The sequence below is a fragment of the Erythrolamprus reginae genome, chromosome 2 (genome assembly GCF_031021105.1).
Source record: "Erythrolamprus reginae isolate rEryReg1 chromosome 2, rEryReg1.hap1, whole genome shotgun sequence".
Taxonomy (NCBI): domain Eukaryota; kingdom Metazoa; phylum Chordata; class Lepidosauria; order Squamata; family Dipsadidae; genus Erythrolamprus; species Erythrolamprus reginae.
In genome coordinates this window covers 169,034,656-169,059,641 of record NC_091951.1, presented here as the reverse complement: position 1 = coordinate 169,059,641, position 24,986 = coordinate 169,034,656, and the positions used below count along the sequence as shown (strand labels likewise).

At 42.9% G+C, this 24,986-nt stretch overlaps 1 protein-coding gene across 8 annotated transcripts in view; it reads right to left on the bottom strand.

The window, feature by feature from the left end:
• Positions 1–24,986, bottom strand: part of BPTF (bromodomain PHD finger transcription factor) — a 108,412-nt gene that overhangs the window by 12,954 nt on the left and 70,472 nt on the right. For 5 of the 8 annotated variants that reach the window (XM_070740339.1, XM_070740342.1, XM_070740340.1 and 2 more), the window contains 9 exons: positions 23,984–24,236; positions 21,051–21,212; positions 18,245–18,396; positions 17,256–17,379; positions 16,373–16,593; positions 10,568–10,790; positions 7,489–8,372; positions 3,133–3,215; positions 603–828 (listed from right to left, as the gene is read on the bottom strand). In XM_070740339.1, the coding sequence (XP_070596440.1) occupies positions 603–828; positions 3,133–3,215; positions 7,489–8,372; positions 10,568–10,790; positions 16,373–16,593; positions 17,256–17,379; positions 18,245–18,396; positions 21,051–21,212; positions 23,984–24,236 (2,328 nt within the window). The remainder of the gene's footprint in view (positions 1–602; positions 829–3,132; positions 3,216–7,488; positions 8,373–10,567; positions 10,791–16,372; positions 16,594–17,255; positions 17,380–18,244; positions 18,397–21,050; positions 21,213–23,983; positions 24,237–24,986) is intronic. The other 3 variants (XM_070740341.1, XM_070740344.1, XM_070740346.1) reach the window with 1 other exon arrangement.

Here is a 24,986-nt window from a genome sequence, read left to right as displayed (position 1 = left end):
CATGCCAAATTCAAATAGGTAATTTTGTATGAATCCAGCTTTTGTTTCTGCACCTTAAAGGAACAATAACTAGAAAAGGTTTTAACTACAAGACAAAAGAAACTTTGAAAAGACATTATCCTAAATCCGAGCATTTGTCTTATTGCCATTCAATAACTACTAAAAAGGAAGAAAATAACATCAAGGATAGCAGCCCTGTTGCTAATACATTAATCCCCCAATTGTTGGAAGCAACAACATGTAGGCTGCCAAGTATTTCTTAAACTTTTCCCCCCTCTCAGGACCCCTTTCCACTTTGTAAAAATTATAGAGAGCAATGTGCTGCAGAGTTTAATATTAACAACCAATTAGCAACATGGCTTTAAAGGTGACCAATAACAATCAGAATTAGAGAGCCATCTGTCTCACCAGTCACCTTCAAATTAAAGCCCAAGAAAATATAATAAACTACATAGTTATGCATATGGGATTGGGAGGGCCTAAATGTGCCATTTTGTGGAAATGGATGTAAGCTGTAAAGGGATAACCCTACTTTTTGCCCGTGGATGCAAAACGATCAAAATAGGTATCACATCTCCATGTACGATTAAGAATGATTTTACCTGCACTTCAATTTGCAGATCTTTGTCCAAAAGTGCTCTTTTCTTCAGTATTTCAGCTTTCAGTTGTTCCTTATGTTTGAAGAGTAGAGCAGAGAGTTTTGAAGCATTCTGTTTACTGCGCTTTTGTTCCACACTCTCTTCTCGTTTTCGTTTCTTAGCTGCCTGCTTTTCTTCTTTATCTATTTTATCCAGAATGTATTTCATGACTTGGTTGCACACAATCATTCTGGTGAAGAAATACAAAGGATGTAATTGAATGGTAGTAATGGGAAGGAAAAGACCGTCAACTAAATTTTATGCACCATAATAATTATATCCAAAAATGAGTAATTCTCCACTGGGAATAACAGGGTTTTTAAAAACTAAAATGTAGTGCTTCTGAGCTTGCCTGCGATACATCGTTACATGCTGATCTATACATCCTACAATATTAAGAACGTAAAGAAATATTTTTATTGCTGGATCAAGTCTATGGTTAGGTCCGCTGCACCCAATAACACACATTTTATTACAGACTGTATGGATGACCAAGTCAGAAGCATCAACAAGCAGGTTTGATCTAGTTCTCTTAAAACAATTACATTTTATTTGGAGAAGCAGAGAATGGGAAAAGGATACATCAGAAGTATGTAGTATTCCTGATTTATCAGTGATTACCTTACCAGTTAGATACATTTCTTAGCTTTCTTAATTTTATATTTTAATATTGTATATTTGCTGACTTTTGTTGCTCCTGCTCTCTGTTGATCCAGCTCATGGGGCCTGTCCCTGGAAATATCAAGGGACCGGCCCGCGAGGCCTCTGCTAGCCAAAGTGGGCTGAGTAACCCCCCCCCCCGTTTTTGGCCAGTAGAGAGCTGTCGGAGGCCATGGATGGCATACTGCCCCACACTGCACCCCATTTTAGCAGGGGTCTGTCCTGTTTCTCCCCACCCCCTCTATGCTGGTCCACAGAGAATTACAATACTGATCTGGTCCCTGATAAAATCCAGTTTGACACCCCTGATATAACATAAAGCAGTGATAGACTGGAACAAAATAAGCCTAATATCCAAGACTGTACCAAACTAGCAAATAACATTTAACTACTGCAACAAACACTCATTTTGTAATAACCTCATCTGGCATTCTGGGAAATGTAGTTCAAAGGCAGCTGGAGTTGGATAGGATATGCTTCTTGGTTGGGATATGTTCTTCAATCTTTCTACTGATATCATTCCAGAAGACGTAGTTATTTTTCAGGAAGAAGAAATTATCCAGGGATGGATCATGGAAGTTTGCAAATAGACAAGATTACCTCATCCCAGATGAGAATGTTAAAGCTATGTGCATAACTGGTTGGGTGTTACAATGTGTAAGGCAAACCAGCAATGTATGTTTACAGTATTTAGTACATTATCACTTTAAGAGTTGGTGAGGCAGTAAACCATAAGAGGGAGCCAGCAGCATCTCTCTTGGGGGAGAATTGTTGCAAAAACTACTGTGTGTAGTAAGAACTACGTGTTCTTAATTTGGTTTGTATAGAAAAGATTGTTTGATGTACAGTATTTGTGAATGATTAGGATTGATCATGACTATGATATTTGATAAATGTAAATAATGTTTATATACTCAAGCTATCTGGTCATGTCATATGCAGTACCACTCATATCTTAGCTGGATATCTTCTATCTCCATGTGTTCTTCTGTATATCCTTTGAAACTTAAGAGTAGCACTGCTTACTCCTTATCATATAACAAAGAATATAAAAAGTTCCTGTGGGCAGGTCCAGAGCAATGCTTGGGTAGCATAAGAAGCTGTCAGTCCTTAGCCTGTCCCATAAGTCTTTGTGCCCAAGAGCCTTTGACAGGAAGAAGCCTTACATATGACTTAGTTCATTTACAGAACTGTCAAGCTGGGTCTCAGTGATGACCCCGCACAATAAGTCCAAATGTGGTATCTCCTGTGTCACTTTTTACATCTTACATATGTCTATATCTGTGCATTTTTTAAGCAATTCATAATCATGTGGCTAGTTGGGAATCATGACAAGTAATGTGGAACTCGTGTTGCCTAATTTCGGGTTACACATCTGCCCTATGGAATAGAATTCTGACATTGGGGGACACAGAAAAAGGTTTCTCCTCTTCATTTATCTCTCAGATCTTTGAAACCACATGACAACACATTTAATGGAAAAGATTAAGAAGGAAATATCACTATTCCCTATGGCAGTAGTTTGCACTCAAAATATCTCCAAATAATAGGGAGGAATGTCTGCAGCATGAAGGGTATTGAGTGAGAGAGTCAGTCAGTCACTCATACAGAGCTGGAGGGGAAAATAAATGCAAATAATAACCACATTGTTCTTCTTTTAGGAAATATTTCTGCTGGATCAGAAGAACCATATCCATTTAGTGTATGAGAACTCAGGATTCCACTTATTGTGGGAGTTATTGTAACTGGTGTTGTACTATCACATCTTGCAGCGCAGTAAGAAACATTGGAAGACCTATACAATTAATATCTGGCTAATTACAATTTGTTTTACCTTTGATTCTCCTCACGCTCAGCAGGAGTTAATGTCTTTTTCTGTTTTAAGTGCTCTATCACAGCATTGTGTTTCATTACCACCTTGAAAACAGGGGTGGGGGAGAAATTCAATACATGAAAACTTCAGAATAAATAACTCTTATAACCCACTACTCAAAATCTAAGCACCAAAGAGATTAAACTGAGGGTGGTCTTTCATTGCCACCTTAATTGCCATTGCAATTTGGACAAAAGTTATTCACTGGCTTTCCCCTGAAGCAAACCTGAAGTTCCCAAAAGGGGGAAGAAACAGGAGAGATGGAAATACCAGCTGTAGGGAAAAGAGGACCAGGACTGGGAGTATAATATCCCTCACATCCCCCTTGCTTGGGAAGGGAAATAATAATAATAATAATAATAATAATAATAATAATAATAATAATAATAATAATAATAATAATAATAATTCTTTGCCATTTCGGAACTACCATTTACCAATGGCAAAGAACTGGTGGGATCATAAGCCCGAAAAAGTGGTCGAAAATGAGCAAGCAAAACTACTTTGGGACTTCCGACTTCCGACTGACCGAACTCTGAAACATAACACACCAGACATTGTGATCGTGGAGAAAAAGAAAGTATGGATCATCGACATCGCAATCCCAGGAGACAGCAGAATTGAGGAGAAGCAGCTAGAGAAATTAGTGAAATACAGTGATCCCTCGATTTTCGCGATCTCGATCTTCGCGAAACGCTACACCACGATTTTTCAGAAAATATTAATTAAAAAATACTCCACGGTTTTTTTGCTATACCACGGTTTTCCCCACCCGATGACGTCATACGTCATCACCGAGTCACTTCTCTGTCTCTTTCTTTCCTGTCATTCTCTGCTTCAATCATTTTCTCATTTCTCTTTTTTTCTCCCCTTTTTTCTATCATTTCTCTCTCTCTTTCTTCCTCTCTCACACTCTCTTCCTCCCTCTCTCATCTCTTTCTTTCCTTCTCTCTCTTTCCTTCTCTCTCCCCCCCTCCACTTGCCCACGAGAAGAAAAAAAGCAACCTCTGCCGGGCAGCTCCCCTTGTGCCCCCGCTTTGTGCCTGCCTCTTTTGGGGATTTTTTTTTCTTTTCTTTTTTCGCCTTTGGTCTCCCATTAAGCCTGCCGCTTGGCCGCCGCCGAGGAGAAGCGCGGGGAGGGCGAGAGAGGGAGATCGTGGCATGCGAGGTCCCTGCAGAGCAGAGGGGGTGGCTGAGGCGGCAGAGGCGTAGCGGCGGCGGCAGGCGAGCTTGGAGCCTTGCTTCGCCTCCTTCGCTGCAATACAAACGAAGGGGTCAGACGCAGCCTTGGCGAGCCGAAGGTTTCCGCGGCTCTGACCCAGAGCAGGAAGGGCTGGTGGGGGCGGCGAATCCACCTCCCCAGCCACCGGCTCCACCATCTGCGCATGCGCGGCCATTGAAAAAAAGGGCCCGCATGCGCAGATGGTGTCTTTACTTCCGCACCACTATATCGCGAAAAATCGATTATCGCGAGAGGTCTTGGAACGTAACCCTCGCGATACTCGAGGGATCACTGTACGAAGATCTAAAAATCAAGCTGCAACGACTCTGGCATAAGCCAGTGAAAGTGGTCCCAGTGGTACTTGGCACGCTGGGCGCAGTGCCAAAGGATTTCAGGGGACATTTGAAAACCATCGGAATTGACAAAATCTCCATCTGTCAATTGCAAAAGGCCGCTTTACTGGGATCGGCAAACATAATTTGCCGCTACATCACGCAGTCCTAGGTGCTTGGGAAGCGCCCGACTGGTGATGAAATACGAAATCCAGCATAGTGATCTCGTTTGCTGTGCTGTACTGACATAATAATAATAATAATAATAATAATAATAATAATAATAATAATAATAATAAAGCAGCTATCAAAGGAATCAAAATCGATAGAAATGAGAAGATTTCTGTAAGGAACACTATCTTAAAGTGGGGAGGAAAAATCAGTCTAGCATTAAGAGTTTAGGACAGCAGTAGTCAAAGTTGGCTCTTCTTCTGACATGTGGATTTCAACTCCCAGAATTCCTGAGCTAACATGACTGGCTCAGGAATTCTGGGAGTTGAAGTCCACAAGAGCCAACTTTGCCTATCCCTGGTTTAAGAGAAACATTGGACCTAGGACTTAGTCCACCATCATGTTTAACGTTTCAGATCTCTCTCAGTATTTACCTTCCTCCCAAATGTCCTTGATCTACTTTCCAATAAACATAGAAACATAGAAGTCTGACGGCAGAAAAAGACCTCCTGGTCCATCTAGTCTGCCCTTATACTATTTTCTGTATTTTATCTTAGGATGGATATATGTTTATCCCAGGCATGTTTAAATTCAGTTACTGTGGGTTTATCTACCACGTCTGCTGGAAGTTTGCTCCAAGGATCTACTACTCTTTCAGTAAAATAATATTTTCTCATGTTGCTTTTGATCTTTCCCCCAAATAACTTCAGATTGTGTCCCCTTGTTCTTGTGTTCACTTTCCTATTAAAAACACTTCCCTCCTGGACCTTATTTAACCCTTTAATATATTTAAATGTTTCGATCATGTCCCCCCTTTTCCTTCTGTCCTCCAGACTATACAGATGGAGTTCATTAAGTCTTTCCTGATACGTTTTATGCTTAAGACCTTCCACCATTTTTGTAGCCCGTCTTTGGACCCGTTCAATTTTATCAATATCTTTTTGTAGGTGAGGTCTCCAGAACTGAACACAGTATTCCAAATGTGGTCTCACCAGCATTCTATATAGCGGGATCATAATCTCCCTCTTTCTGCTTGTTATACCTCTAGCTATGCAGCCAAGCATCCTACTTGCTTTCCCTACCGCCTGACTGCACTGTTCACCCATTTTGAGACTGTCAGAAATCACTACCCCTAAATCCTTTTCTTCTGAAGTATTTGCTAACACAGAACTGCCGATACAATACTCAGATTGAGGATTCCTTTTCCCCAAGTGCATTATTTTACATTTGGAAACATTAAACTGCAGTTTCCATTGCTTTGACCATTTATCTAGTAAAGCTAAATCATTTACCATATTACAGACGCCTCCAGGAATATCAACCCTATTGCACACTTTAGTCATCGGCAAATAGGCAAACTTTCCCCTATGTCACTCACAAACATATTAAAAAGAATAGGACCCAGAACAGACCCTTGTGGCACACCGCTTGTAACCTGACTCTGCTCAGAATACTCGCCATTAACAATAACTCTCTGATGTCTACGCTTCAGCCAGCTGCAAATCCATTGAACTATCCAGGGATTAAGTCCAATCTTCACTAATTTATCTATCAGCTCTTTATGTGGAACCGTATCAAAGGCTTTGCTGAAGTCCAGGTAGGCAATATCCACGGCACCACCTTCATCCAACACCTTTGTGACATAGTCAAAGAAATCAATGAGATTAGTCTGACATGATTTGCCTTCAGTAAAGCCATGCTGATTTGGGTCCAATAAGTTATTGTTTTTTAGGTGCTGATTTATCCTCTTTTTGAGTAGAGTCTCCATCATTTTAACTACCACTGATGTCAAGCTAACTGGCCTGTAGTTACCAGCTTCTTCTCTACTGCCCTTCTTGTGGATAGGCACAACACTGGCCATTCTCCAATCCTCAGGAACTTCTCCTGTTAACAAGGATTGGTTAAACAAATCAGTCAGGGGGGTAGCAATGACAGATCTGAGTTCTTTAAGAACTCTGGGGTGGATGCCATCTGGACCCATAAATTTTAAAGTTGTCAACATTGGACACCACTGCCATAGACATTTGAGGGACTGTTCCCGGCTTCCTGGAGCAAAGAAGGGAAACAACCCATGCAAGGACAAAAGAAAGCACAAAAGATGATTCTTACTTCAATCTGAAAGTCCAAAATTCTAAAGGCTAAACACAGATGAATTCTGAGCAGTCTTGGTTAATTGAAGCTTTTTCTCAATTCCGCTGTTTAATTTAGGACTGAGGAGAGCTTTTTGCTGCCCTTATTATTCAATATTTCGGAAAGGTTATGTTAAAAGAGATTTAGATCGAACATGTCTTATTTTGACAAGGAGAAAATAAAAGGTACATCACCAAGGATCTAATCCTCAAAAGCTCAATGATTTCTCCCTATCACACTTAAGCCAAAGATGAAGCTAAATTTAGAATAACCTCTCTCCAAAAGAATAATTCAACAAACTAATAAAAGAAAAGACCATTCATTTCTTTGATAACATTCTCAGCCAATCTAAACTAATTCTCCCATTTTTAAAAGTTAATTCCAGGGGTGTTTGATTCTAGTAAATGTAGCGATATGCCAACTGAGAAATAAAAGTTTTGCTTTCCTTTTAAAACACTTTACCTGCTTTTGGATAATATCACTTTGATTAGAAGCCTGAAGGGAATGTTCCCGTTTTATTTCAATATGCTGCTGTTTTTTCTTCTGCTGTTGGTCTCTGAGCTGCTGTACCCTCTGCAGTTGCTCTTGGACGCTGGCTTGAACAGTTACTACGTTCTGGATCTGGTGGGTTTGCACCGCGCTGGCCTGCTGAATCTGAATTGGTAATTGGAGCTTTATCTGCTGAGGCAGGCCACTCTGCTGAGCTTGAATCTGGGCCACCATATGGGACGGGAGCTGGGAAAACACTTGGACTTGTTGCTGAAGCTGCGGCACAGTAATGACCTTGGTCTGGGGGGGCTGGATCTGCAGATGAGGGCGTGGAGGCGGCATCATGACTTGGTTGACTGTCGAAGCAGGTGGCAGAGCTGGGATGTGGGATGGCTGGGTCTGGATCTGCACGGATGGATGTGGTTGGATCTGAACCTGCTGCGGGGCCACCACCTGTACCTGAGTGGGCTGGATTGTCTGTCCTTTGGGTGGGGTCTGCAGATGCACAACTGGCTGGGCTTGGTTCTGGACTGGAGCTAAGGGAGGCCCTTGGGCAAGGCTCTGGGGTGGGGGCTGGGCCACAGCTGGAGTTGTGGTCGATGGAGTTCTGGGTGGCTGTGCTTCAGAGGCGACTGCTGGACTTGGAAGTGAAGGTGGGACCTGAGTGTCAGGGGAGGGGTGGGTTTCAACCGGCGCCTGCCCAGTCTGGGTCTGTGCCGGCATCACAGTCTGAGCTGAACTGCTTGGAGGCGGAGCTGAGACTGGAGTAGGGGCAGGCTTGGGCTCTGCAGGTGGAAGTGTTGGCGCTGGCTGTGTTTGGGTCTGTGCAAGAGACGTTTGCTTCTGTTCTCCTGCAGCTGGGGAGATAATAATAATAATAATAGCAACAACAACAACAACAATTTATTAGATTTGTATGCCGCCCCTCTCCGTGGACTCAGAGCGGCTCACAAGACTCGTTTTCACAGCTGCAAAGAACAGTTCCTCTGCCCTAAAATCATTCATTACCCAATACCCAGCGATCTGAAAAGTCTGAACTTTGGTTGTTCTTTTTTTAAAGTTGTAATTCAGTTTTATAAAAAACCTCCCAACTTGGCAGAGATTCTGCATTGTGTACTATTAAAATTTCTAAAAACTAGAGAAAATGATATAAAGTCACAGTGGAAGCAACATACTAAAATCAAAGGACATCATACCAGTCTATCCCAGAAGAAACACAAGAAGCCAAGTTTATAAAGATTAAACAGGCAGCATGAGAGAGAAAGGATCCTTTTTAGATTTCATCACATGACCTTATAGACGTGAAACACGCCTACTGAGTTGAACTTTACGGGACAGCCCAAAATGGTGAGAGGCAGGCAGTCTCCCTGAGAGTCAAACCCCAGGCTATGAATGACATTACAGTTGATAACCAACACCTTGAATTGCTTACTGGTAACTAGCACAGTTTGCATGGATTATTAGTTGGATGTATCAAAGTGTGCCGACAGCTGCTTGCAACACTACGTTCTGGATCAGTTACAGCTTGCAAGTGGTCTTCAAGGACAGCATCATGCAAATCAGGGATCATGAAATAGGATTCTTGCCCAGTTACCCCATCCAGAATCAACAATCAAAAACCATCAGCGTCAGAAGAGCCACTCATTCACAGCCACTTGGATCTTGACAGAATTGAGCCTGAGCCTGTCTGTCACCTTCCAGACTTGAACTGTCTCTAGATGCTCATCCTACATGCTGAGTATCATCAGTTTACTTCATGGTACCCAACCCTATGGAGGGCATCGCTCAATGGTTTCATTTAAATGTGAAACAAGAAAGTCAAAGCGCATCCAACAGAGACACCCTGCAAGCCAGGAGCTTTAGTTCGGACCCTTTCCTAGTTGCCCACACTGATTAGAACCAGCCATGGAGTCAAGAGGAAAAGTAGGTGCAATGTTTTGCCTCCTATCCCCAGAGGAACACCATGATCAATGATACTGGGAGCTGCTGTGAGATCAAAAAGAATGGGGACAGATTCATCTACCAGCCACGAGGGACATGGATTTAAAAAACAAATGGCCAGATCAACCACCATAAGGTTCCTGTCATGTTAATAAAAAGGAGAGGCGAGATCACTGAATCAGGGTAGTCCACAAATCAGGGGCCTTGGGTCAGACCTTTCCAGAGCTATTAACATCAACTGGAACCAGCCCTGGAGAAAGGAAGAAAACCATGAATTCTTCCTGCACCGTGTACGGCCTGGTCTTAGTATCCCACTGTATTTCCCTTATGCTTCTCACTTCTTGGATAATAATTTCTGCTCTATATCACTTGTTTTGCCCAGTCTCTATCTTTTGTCCGCAGAAAATCTTTAGCAACCTATCAACTGCCTTCAGGCATCATTAATCACAGCCACCTCCCCTGATGCTTCTCAGTAGGTTCAGGGTGGCCAGGTTCTCACACAGTTATTCTAACACACTTATTAGCAGTCTACAGAGGTCAACTGCGAGGATCAAGTGAATCTAACCAAGTTTCTGCCTCTCCAGCTCTCACCATGACACCACAAGCTATCTGCTTGTTAAGAGATCAGACTGCTTCATTTGCAAGCTTTCGTGTCACACAATATCTCCCATTCAGTTGTGTTACACTCTTTTTGGTAGGCCCTCAAAACTATTCCTGCGATGAGTTGAGACTCCACCTCTTGAACCCAGGTGGAAATGCATTGAATGAAGCCAAGATTGCATACACAAAGGCCCCTTCCACTTCCACTAGAAAGTGGTCAAATTGTTTTCCCCACTCTTCCACAGGGCAACGTCCCATTCTTCTTCTACTCATATCTGAAACCTTCACGCCTGCAACCAGAGTGCAATCTAGCACTGCAACCCAAAGTCCACACAAGTCTGCTCCCAAAACAGCAGCAAAAGCTAATTATATTTCTGCCCAACAGTCATCCAACTTTCTCCCAATCATCACCTTGGGGGGATGGGGATACACACAACCCTAAACATTTTAAAGCTTGTATGAAAATGCTGATTTTTCTTTTTGGGGTGAGAGTTATGCATAAAAAGTATACCTGATATTGAGGTGGAAACTGTTGTGGAAGTGGTGCTGGCTGCTGTAGCTACTGTAGATAACGGGGTGAACAGAAAGCGCTGAATGGTACCATTCGGCATAGCGGCTTGCATCAGTTGCTGACCTGGACCTGGGATTACCGTCACACCTTGTGGGATCAGCTGCAACTGCCCAGTTGTCTGACCCTGACCCTGAATTACTACAGTTAAGCCCTGACTGCCACCCTAAAAGGAAGATTAAAAAAAATACAGTTATTAATGTCAGTAAAACAGCAAAGGCTGCTTTATGTTCTAAACGGCATAAGAATTAATATGGACATTGCAATCTGCACTGTCTACATCTACAATATAGATTTTTCTAAAAGAAGAAAATTTCCTACCAATAGTCATAGCATAAACCGAATTTAAACATGCCTGGGATAAACATATATCCATTGTAAGATAAAATACAGGAAATAGTAAAAGGGCAGACTAGATGGACCATGGGGTCTTTTTCTGCCGTCAGTCTTCTATGTTTCTATGTTTCTATGTTTCTAAACCCATAAAAATTTAAAACCAAAGGGAGAAACTTTGATATTATGATGTAAATCTCTTTAACATTTCACAACTTGCGTTTCAAGCATCAAAATACACTGAAGAAATGTGTACAGTGTGCAAAAAGCAGAGAATTGAAACGAAAGATGAAAAATAACTCTAAAATGAAGATAAAATTCATAAGCACTCTGTAGTTTTACTTTGTAATAAAATTTACCACTTGAAAAGAGCTATAGTCATTTTTTTTAAATACAGTGTTCCCTCGATTTTCGCGGGTTTGAAATTCGCGAAAAGTCTATACCACGGTTTTTCAAAAATATTAATTAAAAAATACTTTGCGGGTTTTTTCCCTATACCACGGTTTTTCCCACCCGATGACGTCATATGTCATCGCCAAACTTTTCTCTGCCTTTAATAAATATTTTTTTTAATAAAACTTTAATAAATAAACATGGTGAGTAATAATCTCAATGGTTGCAATGGGAATGGAAAATAGGCGTTGATTGCTTACCTGAACGCCTCTTCTCGTACGGTGAGCGGGTACAGCAGTCACATGGGTTGCTCATGTCCAATCCGGTGGAACTGAGCCTAGTGTTAAAAAAGCTTGCTGGATCCGCCCCTTCCCCAGAATTCGCGAATCCGTAGACTAGGCTCAGATGTGAAGCTCTTTAGTGTTCAACTCTCATAGTTAGAGGAAAGAAAGGTTACAGAAGATAGAAGATAGAGAAGACACAAACAAGGGCGGGAAGTGACTGCTGTACCCGCTCACCGTACGAGAAGAGGCGTTCAGGTAAGCAATCAACGCCTATTCTCCGTACTGAAGGAGCGGGTCCAGCAGTCACATGGGACATACCCAATAGATTGGTCCCTAGGGTGGGATTAAATTGCTATCGTGAGAGATAACGGATTGGAGTACCCTTCTGCCGAAGGCAGCGTCCGCTGAGGCGTAAGAATCAATCTTGTAGTGCCTGATGAAGGAATTTGGCGAGGCCCATGTGGCTGCTTTGCAGACCTCCTCCAACGGGGCTTGAGTCGCCCAAGCGGCCGAAGTGGCTGCGCTCCTGGTGGAATGCGCTGTGATGTTCTTTGGAACTGAGAGGGAAGCCGACTCGTAGGCCTTAGAGATAGTCCCTCTGATCCAACGGCCTATCACTGTTGAAGACACTTTGGCGCCCATGACTCTGGGGTGATAGGCTACGAAAAGTGCTTCCAACCTCCGAAAGGGTCCTGTGCGTTGGATATAGATCCTAAGCGCTCTAATGAGATCCAGGGTGTGCCATCTAATTGCCAAAGGATGGTCCCGTTGGAGACAGAAGGAAGGTAAGACAATATCTTGGGTTCTGTGGAACATGGAACTGACCTTGGGTAAGAAGGTGGGGTCCAGTCGTAAGACTACCTTGTCCTGATGAAATTGGCAGAGGTCCTGCCTGATTGAAAGGGCTGCCAACTCCGAAATGCGTCGGGCAGAGGTAATAGCCACCAGGAATGCTACCTTAAAGGATAGGTACCTTAGGGACGCAGATTTTAGGGGTTCGTAGGGTGCCTGTGTGAGGGAATGGAGAACCCGTGGCAAATCCCAGGAAGGATATCTGTGGACCTTGGAAGGTCTGAGGTTGGCTATACCTTTGAGGAATTCCTGAACTTCTGGAAAGGAACGGAGAGGCTGTCTGCGGGGCCCTGCTAGGACAGAGGAAATGGCCGCCAGATGACGCCGGAGAGTGCTGGTGGAAAGGCCTTGATGGAAACCTTGCATAAGGAAGGAGATGATCCTGTGTATGGGGATGCACAGGGGAGAAAACCCTTCCTGTAGACACCACTGGTGGAACTTGGACCATGTATGGTCGTAGATTCGATTGGTCGAACCTCTTCTGGCCTTTAAAATGACCTCCACTGTGTCGGGGTCGTGTCCACGCAGTTCTAAGTCTCTCCTGATAACAGCCAGGCGGTGAGGTGGAACCACTCCGGGTCTGGATGGAATGAGGCCCCCTGCCGTAGCATATCCCCCGAAACGGGGAGTCGCCAGGGGTCCTGGACGGACAGCTGTTGTAGATCCGCGAACCAGGGCCGGCGGGGCCAATGAGGGGCGATTAGGATTACTCGAGCCCTCTCGCTGAGGACCTTGTGAATCACGTCAGGGAGAATTGGGATTGGAGGGAATGCATACAGGAGTCCTGGAGGCCAGGGGCTCCTGAGGGCATTGATTGCTTCTGCTCCCGGGGATAGAAATCTGGAAAAAAAGCGAGGGAGTTGGGCGTTCGCTTCGGTCGCAAAGAGGTCCAGTACTGGTAGGCCGAATTTGAGGCTGATTTGATGAAACAGGTCTTGATGGAGATTCCACTCTCCTGGGTCTATCGTTGCTCGAGAGAGCCAATCCGCCTGGACGTTGAGGCTCCCCGAGATGTGATCGGCTAGGAGCGACTGAAGGTGTTTTTCTGCCCAAAGGCCTAACTTGAGGGCCTCCCTCATGAGGGCCTTGGATCTCGTGCCCCCCTGTCTGCAGATGTGGCTTTTTGTGGCTATGTTGTCGGTGAGAATGAGAACGTGCCGGTTGGGGATGCGAGGAATGAATTGTTTCAGAGCCAGGGATACGGCTCTTAACTCTAGCCAATTGATTGGCTTGGAGGCTTCCTCCGGAGACCACGTGCCCTGGGCTATCATCCCCTGGGCATGGGCGCCCCATCCTGATAGACTGGCATCTGTGGTGATGACGAATTGTTCCGGGCACCTGAAAGGGGATCCTTTGTCCATGGCCGGAGACATCCACCACTTGAGAGATCTGCGAACAATCGATGGGATGACAATGCGACGACTTGAGTTGCTGTGCCCCGATCTCTGAAAGGGTAATAGAAGCCACTGTAGTTCCCTAGCGTGAAGGCGAGCCCAGGGAATGATGCCTATGCATGACACCATCTTCCCCAAAAGAGAAGACAGGGTTACTATGGAAACTGACGGTTGAAGTAAAATGCGTGAAATCAGCTCCCCTATATTATTTTTTCTCTCAGGAGAGAGGAAGACCTGGGAGGATTCTGAATTAATAATGGATCCCAGGTGCAAAATGGAGGTGGAAGGCTGGAGGTGACTTTTGTCAAAGTTGATGGAAAAACCATGGTTCTGTAGAACTGACATGGTGACAGAAAGATCTACTTTCACTTTCTCTAGGGAGTTCCCATGAACCAAAATGTCATCTAGGTAACATAAAATGTGGATGGGCGAAGCCCGGATATAGGCCGCCAGCGACCCCAAGAGCTTTGTAAAGACCCTAGGGGCCGAGGAAAGACCAAATGGCATAGCCCTATACTGGAAATGCCTGCCCTGGAAGGAGAAACGTAAGAATTTTCTGTGGCATTTGGCAATAGGAATATGGAGGTAGGCCTCAGTGAGGTCTAATGAAACCATGAAATCCCCCGGGTGGATGGCGGCTAAAATGGATGGTAAGGAGTGCATCTTAAACTTCCTATATTTGATGAATAGGTTCAGCTTCTTTAAATCCAAAATAGCTCTCCAACCTCCGGAGGACTTAGGAACCATAAAGAGGATGGAGTAAAAACCTCTTCCATATCCTCATATTCATCCTGAGAGGAATCTGATTCGTCCTGAATTGGAGCTCTAACCGTTGGGGGAGAACCCAAGGGACGGGAGGGACGAGGAGGTGGATGAGGTAAGGAGGGCGCATTGATGGCAGAAAGTTTGGCATCAATGGCCTTGGATAACACAGAAAAAATAGATTGGAATTCTGGAGGTAAGCTAGAAATATCAGCAGGAATGGCAGAAGAATCCCTGAAAGCCTGAGAGGATCCTGGCTGGGGGGAATCTTCAATAATATCTGGTTCCTCTGGACCTAATCCCCATAGGTTAGGTTGGGGTCTGTCTAGGTTTGGCTCATCCAGAGATAACACAGTGACCCCAGAAGAAGGCAGATTAGGAGCCTCTGGGGGGTCATGACTACTGAGCACTTGGGCCTGCACTTTCAATCGCTTTGCTGATTTATCATGGATTTTTTGTAGGGCTTGGTCCCTTGAGTGGTGCCTCTCTTGGGAAAAGAAGCCATAGTCTGACAATTAACAGAAGACAAGGCTGAGCCAAATAAACTGAATTATTAGGGAGAAGAATTCCAAGGCTTTCCCAAGAGGAAGGGATCCTGCTCCTAGGCCTCGGAGCTGCTGAGACTTGAGGGCAATCTGGGCAAACCCAGAGTTCGTGTCCTCAAATACAGCGTGGCCAGCCTCCCTAAACTTTAACTAAAGTAACCAAGGCACTCTGGTTGGAGGCTTAGCCGGTGGAGAATTAAGCCTGAGCGTCTCAAAGCCCACTCCAGGATCCGAGCGGTGGACTAAGGCACACGCGGCTGGCAGAAGGCCAACACGAGAGGCCTAAATTAAAAAGGCGCGAAGGCCTTCGCGCCGAAAAAATCGCTCCGTAACTGTTATTTTAAAAGGGAAGCGATCGGCTAAGTCCAGGAGACTAGAAAAAAGCGTCTCGCACCGCAGGAGGTAGAGCCCTTTAAACAATAGAAATATAAATATATAAATATATAAATACTTGCCCAAAGACCTCCGGGCCGAAGGATTGAAAGAAATCCACAAGCGGCAGCGGGAATCGTTAACGGCGAAAAAAGCCGCGGGAAAACGAAACCGCTACTTCTCCCGATAGAAAAGCCGAGCCGCAAACGGCTGGCGCTAATTAGGCAAGTAACAAGATAAGTACAATAATATCTTACTAATTTTGAAGGAAAGATCGAAGGGAAGGTGTTAGAAGGTTGAACGAGCTAATCACAATAATACCGCAGGATGCGAGAACTGAGCGAATTCTGTGGAAGGGGCGGATCCAGCAAGCTTTTTTAACACTAGGCTCAGTTCCACCGGATTGGACATGAGCAACCCATGTGACTGCTGGACCCGCTCCTTCAGTACGGAGAATTGCAATTTAGGGGTTTAAAGTGTTAAGGGAGGGCTTGTGATACTATTCATAGTCAAAAATAGTGTATTTACTTCCGCATCTCTACTTCGCAGAAATTCGACTTTCGCGGGCGGTCTCGGAACGCATCCCCCGCGAAAAGCGAGGGAATACAGTACATGGTTCATTCTAAACAGCAGGGCAACAATACCCCAAACCTCATTTTGCAGCTTCTGGAGATTCTGAACCTGTGCTGCTGAAATTCAATGAATGTCATCTCTGCCTGAGGCATTCTCCGATAAAGATACCTTGTTTGGTGTGCTTATTGTGATCTTTGGCTTATTACAGGAGTCCACTTCTCCCCAATCATGACTGCTTACCTGTCCTTGTGTGAGTTGCGTGAGTTGCGCCATGGTAAGCTTCACCTGTCCTTGTTGAGGCCGAGGAGGATGGGGAGAGGAGGCTGGTGGCTTCAGGTGCTGTGAAGATATTCCCACAGTTGTTGACACCTTTTGGCTGGCGGAAACTGTATTAGGACTAGACACGGCTGTTGACACAGGCTGACCTCTGATGATCTGGGTGACCACTTGTTGTGTTTGGCCTGTATTAACATATCAGAGGATTTAAAAATCCTTATTACAAATTAACCCACCCAATCATTTAAAAAACTTAATTTTCTTCTTCAGCAGTAAGATCCATTAATCAGAAAAATCAACAGTACACTGCTTTAACAGAATCAGAGTTGGTTTCTTCAAAGGGAGAAAAATAGTTTATATTGTCACACAGTTAATAAAATTCTGATGAATTATTTTTTTTAATGTACTGAATGCAATTGTTTATAGCACAGAATGTACAGAAATGTTCCATTAATTCTGACACTCAGAGGGGACTTAGGAATTGTGTATCTCAAGCAGTCCTTCCAATGCAGCAAGGCAAAAGTTTTTGAAACAGTAAGGGATTTTTAATAACCTTTTGTGATTGATGTTAACTATTCAAAAAAGAACAAAGATTGTACTAGCACGAGTTCTTTGCCTGAGCCCAAGCATCAGTTTTGAACCCGTTTGATTCAAATGGGAAAAAACAGCTATGTATTAGAAAATGCAAGTGGCCATTTAACTTTAAGTTCTGGTAAGAGTGACTGAATCTAAAGGTCTTAAGTGTTATCAATTATTTAAATATAATTCCTTCAAGCTACAAAAGAAAATTCAAAATGGAGAAACTACAACCTGCACACACGGGAAATTATTAAAACAAATAACCTACCGGTTGGAATAACACCTTGCTGTACTACTACAGGAGTTCGGATGATGGTCTTTCCTAGAGCTGACTGCTGAAGAGGTGCTCTTATGACCGTCATTCCAGGCCGAAGAGGTGTCCCAGGCATTACCTGTACAAGTTACAAACAAGCTGTTCAACATTTTCTGATCCTGCAAAGAACAGCAGATATGCCAAAAGTAACACATGCACACAAATGCACGCGCACACACACATATAAATATATATTGACTGTCTATATATATATATATAGGCAGTCAATATATATATATACAGTATTCGGGTTTGTTCCCGTGTAGGATTTGGAAATTTCTCATCGAAACGTCGCCAGAAATTTCCAAATCCTACACGGGAAGAAACCCGAATATACCAAGACCTTCATATATCTATCTATCTATCTATCTATCTATCTATCTATCTATCTATCTATCTATCTATCTATCTATCTATCTATCTATCTATAGTTACACACACACACACATATATACATACATAAAATAAATACAGTACATTTGTGTAAGATTACAAAACAAAGCTATGAAAATGAAATATTCTTCACGAAAGCCACAAGCTTTTTATAAACCAAACTGCATTTTTTTCTATTTAAATCTCTCTTCTTTTGTTCATACCCTAACACCTTTTTTTTGCATATAACAACATTCAATAGCAGTAGTAACTGCAGCATCTCTCCCCCAAATGACAGCCAGTTTATTGTGATTTTAAAAACGCTGATGATATATTCTCAGACATTTCATATCTGAGCAAAGCATCTATCCTGGATATCCTGACAGAGTAACATCTGAATCATATATAACCCAGAACTGCCAGTCAATATTGCCCCTGGTCAACTGAAGCAACCTGAAAAGGAAGGATTTCAATGTATTACAGTACTAATTAAAAGATAAAAACTGAAATCATCCCAAAGTCACCCAAACAGGTCCTGTAGTATCCCAATAGAAGAAAAGAGTTAAACTTACTTGTGAAGCACTTGTTGTACAAACAGTCCCTGTATTATTTGGCCTAATAGTTACAGTTGCTGTCCTTGGCTGGAATGAAGTAAATGTTTGTTGGTTTGCTCCAGTAGTTGATGGAATGATGCCCAACACTTTTTGCTGCACCTGAACTACACCTATTGGGAGAACGATGTATTTATTAATTTAAAAGCACTGCCAAGTCACAAGATAACTCACATATTGTTTAAAATGCCACTCTGATGGATTTTTCTTTTAAAAACATTCCAACTTAAAAAAAAATCATATCACAAATGATAAGGATTAGACTTGAATTTTGTAACATTTTGGCTGCACAGGTCTATCCTGTATTTGTAATGCCTCCCACTCCCAGAAGGGCACTGTGTTTGATGACATAACACCCCCCCCCCCCCCAAAAAAAGTATTAAATGTTTGTAATGTCATCAAACACAGTGCCCTTCTGGGAGTGGGAGGCACTGTGTGTGTTACAGCCTCTGTGGCCAGTTCTGGTCTGTGTTGCAGAAGAGGAGAGTTCGAGACCTAAGGCTCCTGCAATGTGGCATGCCCCACGGCCATCATCTCTCTCTTTTTAATATCTATATTAAACCGCTAAGGGAGGTTATCAATATGGTGTGTGATGTCACCAGTATGTTGATGATACCCAGTTATATATTTTCACCCGTAGCTGGACAGGAAATGCTATGGTGGTGCTGGTCAAGTGCTTGGAGGCTGCAAGGGTCTGGATGGGGAGAAGCCAGCTTTGACTCAAACCTAGCAAGACGGAATGGCTCTTTTGAGTTTTTGGCTCTCTAGGCTCAGAGGACATTTAATCTCTGACTCTATATGGGGTGGCAAAGCCCACCCCACCCACAGACTGAGTCTGTTATGCAATTTGTATCTTTTAGACTCATGGCTCCTACTAGAGGATTAGGTGGCAGCTATGGGGGGATGTCATTTGCATCTGCTGTGCTAACTGTGCCCTTCTCTGCCATAGGAGCCCTTCCTCACAGACAGCTCACTCATTGTAGTGGACCATTGGGATGATCTTGGGGATGAGGGAGAAAGGTTGCCTAGGGAACAATCAGACAAACAGGAGAGGAGCCCATAGTCACTTAACAGTCATAGAAAGTTACTAAGGAAGGACCTGACTTAATTAATCAGACATTTCAAAGTGATGGTGGGAATTTTTGTTTGCAAGATGCTATTAACGTAGCCTTAAAATAAAGTACATTTAGCTCACTTAGTCGTGTTTCCTGCCTGGTTTACCTGAGAGGGCTGACACTCATGTCACCTCCTGCTTTGCATTATTGAAACACCCTCTATATGAATGGTTCTCAATCTGGGGGTCAGGATCCCTTTGGGGGTCGAATGACCATTTCACAGAGGTCGCCTAAGACCATGGGAAAAGACAAATTTCCCATGGTGTTAGGAACTAAAGCTTTTATTCTGGCGCCTTGGAACATATTTTTACAATCCGACCAATCAGGCGTTTACAGTGGGGGTGTCCCTCTGACCTTCCTGCCAATCAGCTTAAAGCTGCGTTGGAAGAATTGGCGCTAGACTTATGGCTGGGGGTCACCACAACATGAGGAACTGTATTAAGTAGTTGTGGTATTAGAAAGGTTGAGAACCACTGCTCTATATGGAGGTGACTGCCCTTGAAGGCCACACAGCTTGTCTAGAATGCAGCGGTAGCACAGTGATGGATGCCTCTAGGTTTATCCTTTTAACACCTCTGTTGTGCAAACTGCACTGGCTTCCAGTTTCCTTCCAGGTGCAATTCAAGGTGCTGATTATTATCTTTAATGTTCTATATGGCAGAGGACGATGTTAAAACAAATAACAGAATAATGGAGTTGGAAGGGATCTTGGAGGTCTTCTTGTCCAACCCTGTTGCTCAAGCAGGCAACCCTATACCATTCGAAGACAAATTGCTGTCCAATCTCTTCTTAAAGTGATGCAGCACCCACAACTTCTGCAGTTAGCTACAGGAGCCCTCTTCCTAAGAGCAACTACCCATCCTACCAATTCAGATAGTGTGGGCACACTCCTCATCGTCTCTTCCCTGTTAAACACTGCCATCTGATGGCATCAGGAAGTGTGCCTTATCATAGCCCCTGCCCTATGAATTGCTTTCCCCTTGAGGTTCAGCAGGTCTCTACCCCCTAGCTTTCCAAAAAGCAATTAAAGACCTGGTCTTACCCCCAAGTGTTAGGACAGGGGGAGATGGACAAGAGGATTTAACAGGGACTGTATTTTGAAAGTTCAACTTTAGTACCAGTTTTTAAAATTCATGGTATTAGAAATATGTGCATTATGTTGTTTTATTATTGATTTTTTAAAAATTGTGATGGGGAGGCAACCAGAGTTTGATATAAGACATAAATGTTACAAATAAGTAAATAAATGTTATACATAAATTAAAAAATAAACAATAGCTGAACTTGATTTCATTCATATTTAAAGATAGTAAAAATTAAATATGGTCAATGTGATTATTTTCCAGTAGTAGTCAGATTAATTATAATTACAGTAAAATTATAATTCTGACCTTTAATTTGCTATTTTAACGTCTTCCAGATAAGCCATATACTGACATTGATTTTAAACACTATGTTTCTCACTTCAGACTGGGCAAGACAATTGCACGGGAATTTATAGATACCAATGTGAACAAATGCCAGTCAAAGAAATTAAAACAGAGATTGTGAACAAATCCCAAGTAGCCTTCTCTAAAGAAAGGTCATAGATAATTTACTAGGAAACTCTCAATTAAAAAAAAAGAATTTAGGTTTTCATGTTATTTTCCTACCTCCTTGAGTAGCTGGCACATTAACAGCAACTATTTTGCTATTTGCAGGAAGAGGCAGCTTTGTAATCACTTTGCCCGCCATGGTTACTGGACTGCTGGCAATCTGGAAAGTCTGACCACTGCTAGATATGGTGGTTGCTGATGTAGCAGCCGTGCTGGTGGCTAATAAACCAGAAATTTGGGCCAAAAACAAAAACAAAAAAAATCCCAATGTATATGTGTAGATTTCTTTTGACAGTTAACTCACATCAATAAATCAATCAATAGCAACAACGTTTCTATTTCATTCTCCTTTCCAGATGACATCATCATTATACAATGCAGCTGCATTCACCTGGACTTTTAAATACACAGCCTTCATTAAAGAAAGGCTAAAAAATCTTTTAAAATTTGAGTTGGAGGGCAAGACTAAGTTTTATAAAACTACGGATGTGGTAATGCATAAAAACATTTTCAATATTTATTTCAACATCTAAATATCAATTATTTGGGGTATGGAAGTTGTAGGAGTTAAGCTCTTTGCTCTAAGACCTTGTGGCAAGTCAAAACCGATATATAAATTAACAGTTGGTTGAAGCTTACCAACTCAAAAGAAGATAGCATTCTCTCAAATAATTTTCTCCACCAATGGAGGGTCATCCCGTATTTTTCCAGAATTTAATAATAGAGGAAGATATAATTGAAAGCGGAAAGTGGTGCGGTGGCCTAGAGGTGGAGCTCTCACCTCAAAATCAGGAGGCTGTGAGTTTGATCCTAGGTAGAGGCAGTTATTTCTGTCTCTGGGCACACCGAGAATAAATCTGCTGAAAAAAACCTCCTCATTGACCACGAGAAGGGCATCAGGCCAGTAAACGCTCAGCTCCATTCAGTTGCCCAGACTCCATCCCACAAAGGGATTATGGGGTCTTAAAAGATGAGGATATAATTGAAAGTAGGCCACTATGCCAGAGGAGAAAATAACTGAACTGGTGATAGCCACTTTAGTGTGTGTAGTGGCTAAGGTGCTGGCCTAGAAACCAGGAGACTGCAAGTTCTAGTCCTAGCTTAAATATGAAAACTGGCCAGGCAATTTTAAGCCAGTCACACTCTCAGCTCAACCCATCTAGTAGGGTGATTATTCTGAGGAATATAGGAGGAGGAAGGGGTATTAGCTATATTTGCCAGCTTGAGTTACTTATAACGCAAGTAATAAAGGAACGTAAAGCATGAGTGGATCTTCTCCGGGTCCCGTCAACTAAGCAATGTCGCCTGGCGGGACCCAGGGGAAGAGCCTTCTCTGTGGCGGCCCCGGCCCTCTGGAACCAACTCCCCCCAGAGATTAGAACTGCCCCCACCCTTCTTGCCTTTTGTAAACAACTTAAAACCCACCTCTGCCGCCAGGCATGGGGGAATTGAGATCCTCTTTCCCCCTAGGCCTTTACAATTCTATGCATGGTATGTATGTATGTTTGGTTTTTATATTAATGGATTTTTAATCATTTCTAATACCAAATTACTATTGTACACTGTTTTATTGTCACTGTTAGCCGCCCCGAGTCTCCGGAGAGGGGCGGCATACAAATCCAATAAATAAATAAATAAATGAGAAACGGTGAAAGTGTCACCTTACTTCAACGGAATGAGACAAGCATATCATCCCTACCCTCCTATTGTTCTCTGCCATATGCAGTTGGGGATCTTTATCCTTTCTCTATCCCTATAGAATCTCCATTACAGTCTTTTAACTCTTAACACAGGTTGGAAAAAGAAGAGAATGCGATGCCAATGCCTTGTAACAGGAGCCAGTGAGGTCAGTGGGGCTTACAACACAGAATCAGTATACACAATATTTCCTTGTGGTTTGTTGCCCAGCACAAATAATGTATTTATATGTTGTAAAAGCCAAACCGAGTCCTTGGGGAGGGGTAGCGTATAAATCCAACAAACAAAAAAGTAAGGGGGGAAATCCTCAATATCCCAAGGATTGTTTCCATGGTTTTATATCCCAATTTAATGGAAGAAACTAGGTGGAACACATACACACTTGGCATCCTTACCTTGAATTAAAACCATCAGGTAGATAGCATTCATAGTTACGTTTGCCGATTTCAGAATCCTACTAAGAATTTCCTTCATTTTAAGAATGTGTACAGGTAGTCCTTAACTTACAATAATTCATTTAATGACTATTACAGTGTTACAGAGGGGCACGGTGGCTGAACGGCTATGACGCTGGACTTGTCGACTGAAAGGTCGACGGCTCAGCGGTCCAAATTCCTAGTGCTGTGCAATGGGGTGGGCTCCCTTTATTTGTGCCAGCTTCTGCCAACCAAGCAGTTTGAAAGTACGTAAAAAATGCAAGTAGAAAAATAGGGACCACCTTTGGTGGGAAGGTAACAGCGTTCCGTGCTCCTTTGGCATTTAGTCATGCCAGCCACATGACCATGGAGAAGTCTTTGGCTTTGAAATTGAGATGAGCACTGCCCCCTAGAGTCAGGAATGACTAGCATATATGTGCCAGAGGAACCTTTATCTTTAAGCAGTATACAAATATATTATGCTGACAAAATGCACTGCCAGCATACACAATAGCGGATCTGTTTTCGGAGGAACACTCTAATTAGGCTTAACAATTCCAGGATGCAGCCTGCGCCAATCACACAAGCATCTTTGGGGAAGTTAGCATGATGGTTCTGTTTTTCAGCAACCTCTCCAGAAGAAGCTGTGCATAAGGAACTTTCTGAGCTGCACTGTTCAGTTGATGGCAATGCCAGGTTATGCAAGCAGCAACTGCATAAAACTATCTCTTGGGTGTAGCCCCCTCAGCAGCTCCCCATAATTCCAAAGACCGTAGCTGGCAACCCTGGTATAAGTAAGCTCCAATGGTGTAAATAAAAACTATAGATCCAGGTTAAGACAACACACAGAGAGTATATTTTAACTTAGTCTTTTACCTGTTGAAGGCTGGCCTTGTTTAACCCAGGTAGCAAAAGTCTGGTGGAAATTCTTGTTCTGCTGGAATGTTACTGTAGCTGGAGATCCCATTTTGGTGGCCAGCACTACTTTGGCTCCACTGGGCATGGAGCGTGGTAATGGGCCTACTACAACTTTCTGAGGAGTCGAGACTGTTGTCACAGCACTGCTAGTTGTAGTAGCTGTAGCAACTCCACATACGACAGGCACCTGCTTCTGTTGTTCCAGTCGCTTCTAAGAGAGTTAAACATAATGATATCACAAAGAACAACTTCCATTCATCCATGCAAATGTATCATCATTCTAATCCCAAAATATAAAGGTGGACAACATTTGCAATTAAGAGATGAACAGGAAAGAGGGACACAAAAACAAGGTCATATCATGCATACAGGCAAATGTGGGTTTGGGGTGTTTTTTTTGGAGGGTGTGTGTGTGTGTGGCAATCATACCAGATATAGTCCCAAGAATAAGAAAAGATAGATTTGAGATCTGGCCTAGAATTTGCACTTCCCCTATATAGACCAGGCAAATTAAGGCTGAACTTCATTTATATTTTTTGAAACTAAGCACTATTATCAACACTGTTAACTCTCGACTCTTTTCCTGCCGTTTTCAAAATGTACAGTGATGTATGATGCAGGGATGAAATTCAAAATATTTCCCTACTGGTCTTCTGGGTGTAGCAGGGGAAGGACACTGCGAAATCTCAATCCCCACTCCACTCTGGGGCCAGCCAGAGATGGTACTTGCTGGTTCTCTGAACGACTCTAAACTCCCACTACTGGTTCTCCAGAACCTGTCAGAACCTGCTGAATTTCACCCCTGTACGTACGTACATATATATCTATGTATGTATGTATATGTGTATGGATAGATGCAGACAGACAGTGTGTGTATGTCTATGTATCATATTTCTTTCCAGAGTAGGTATTAGAATTTCATTTTTAATGTGTACCAATATGTACACACACAAAAATGCCA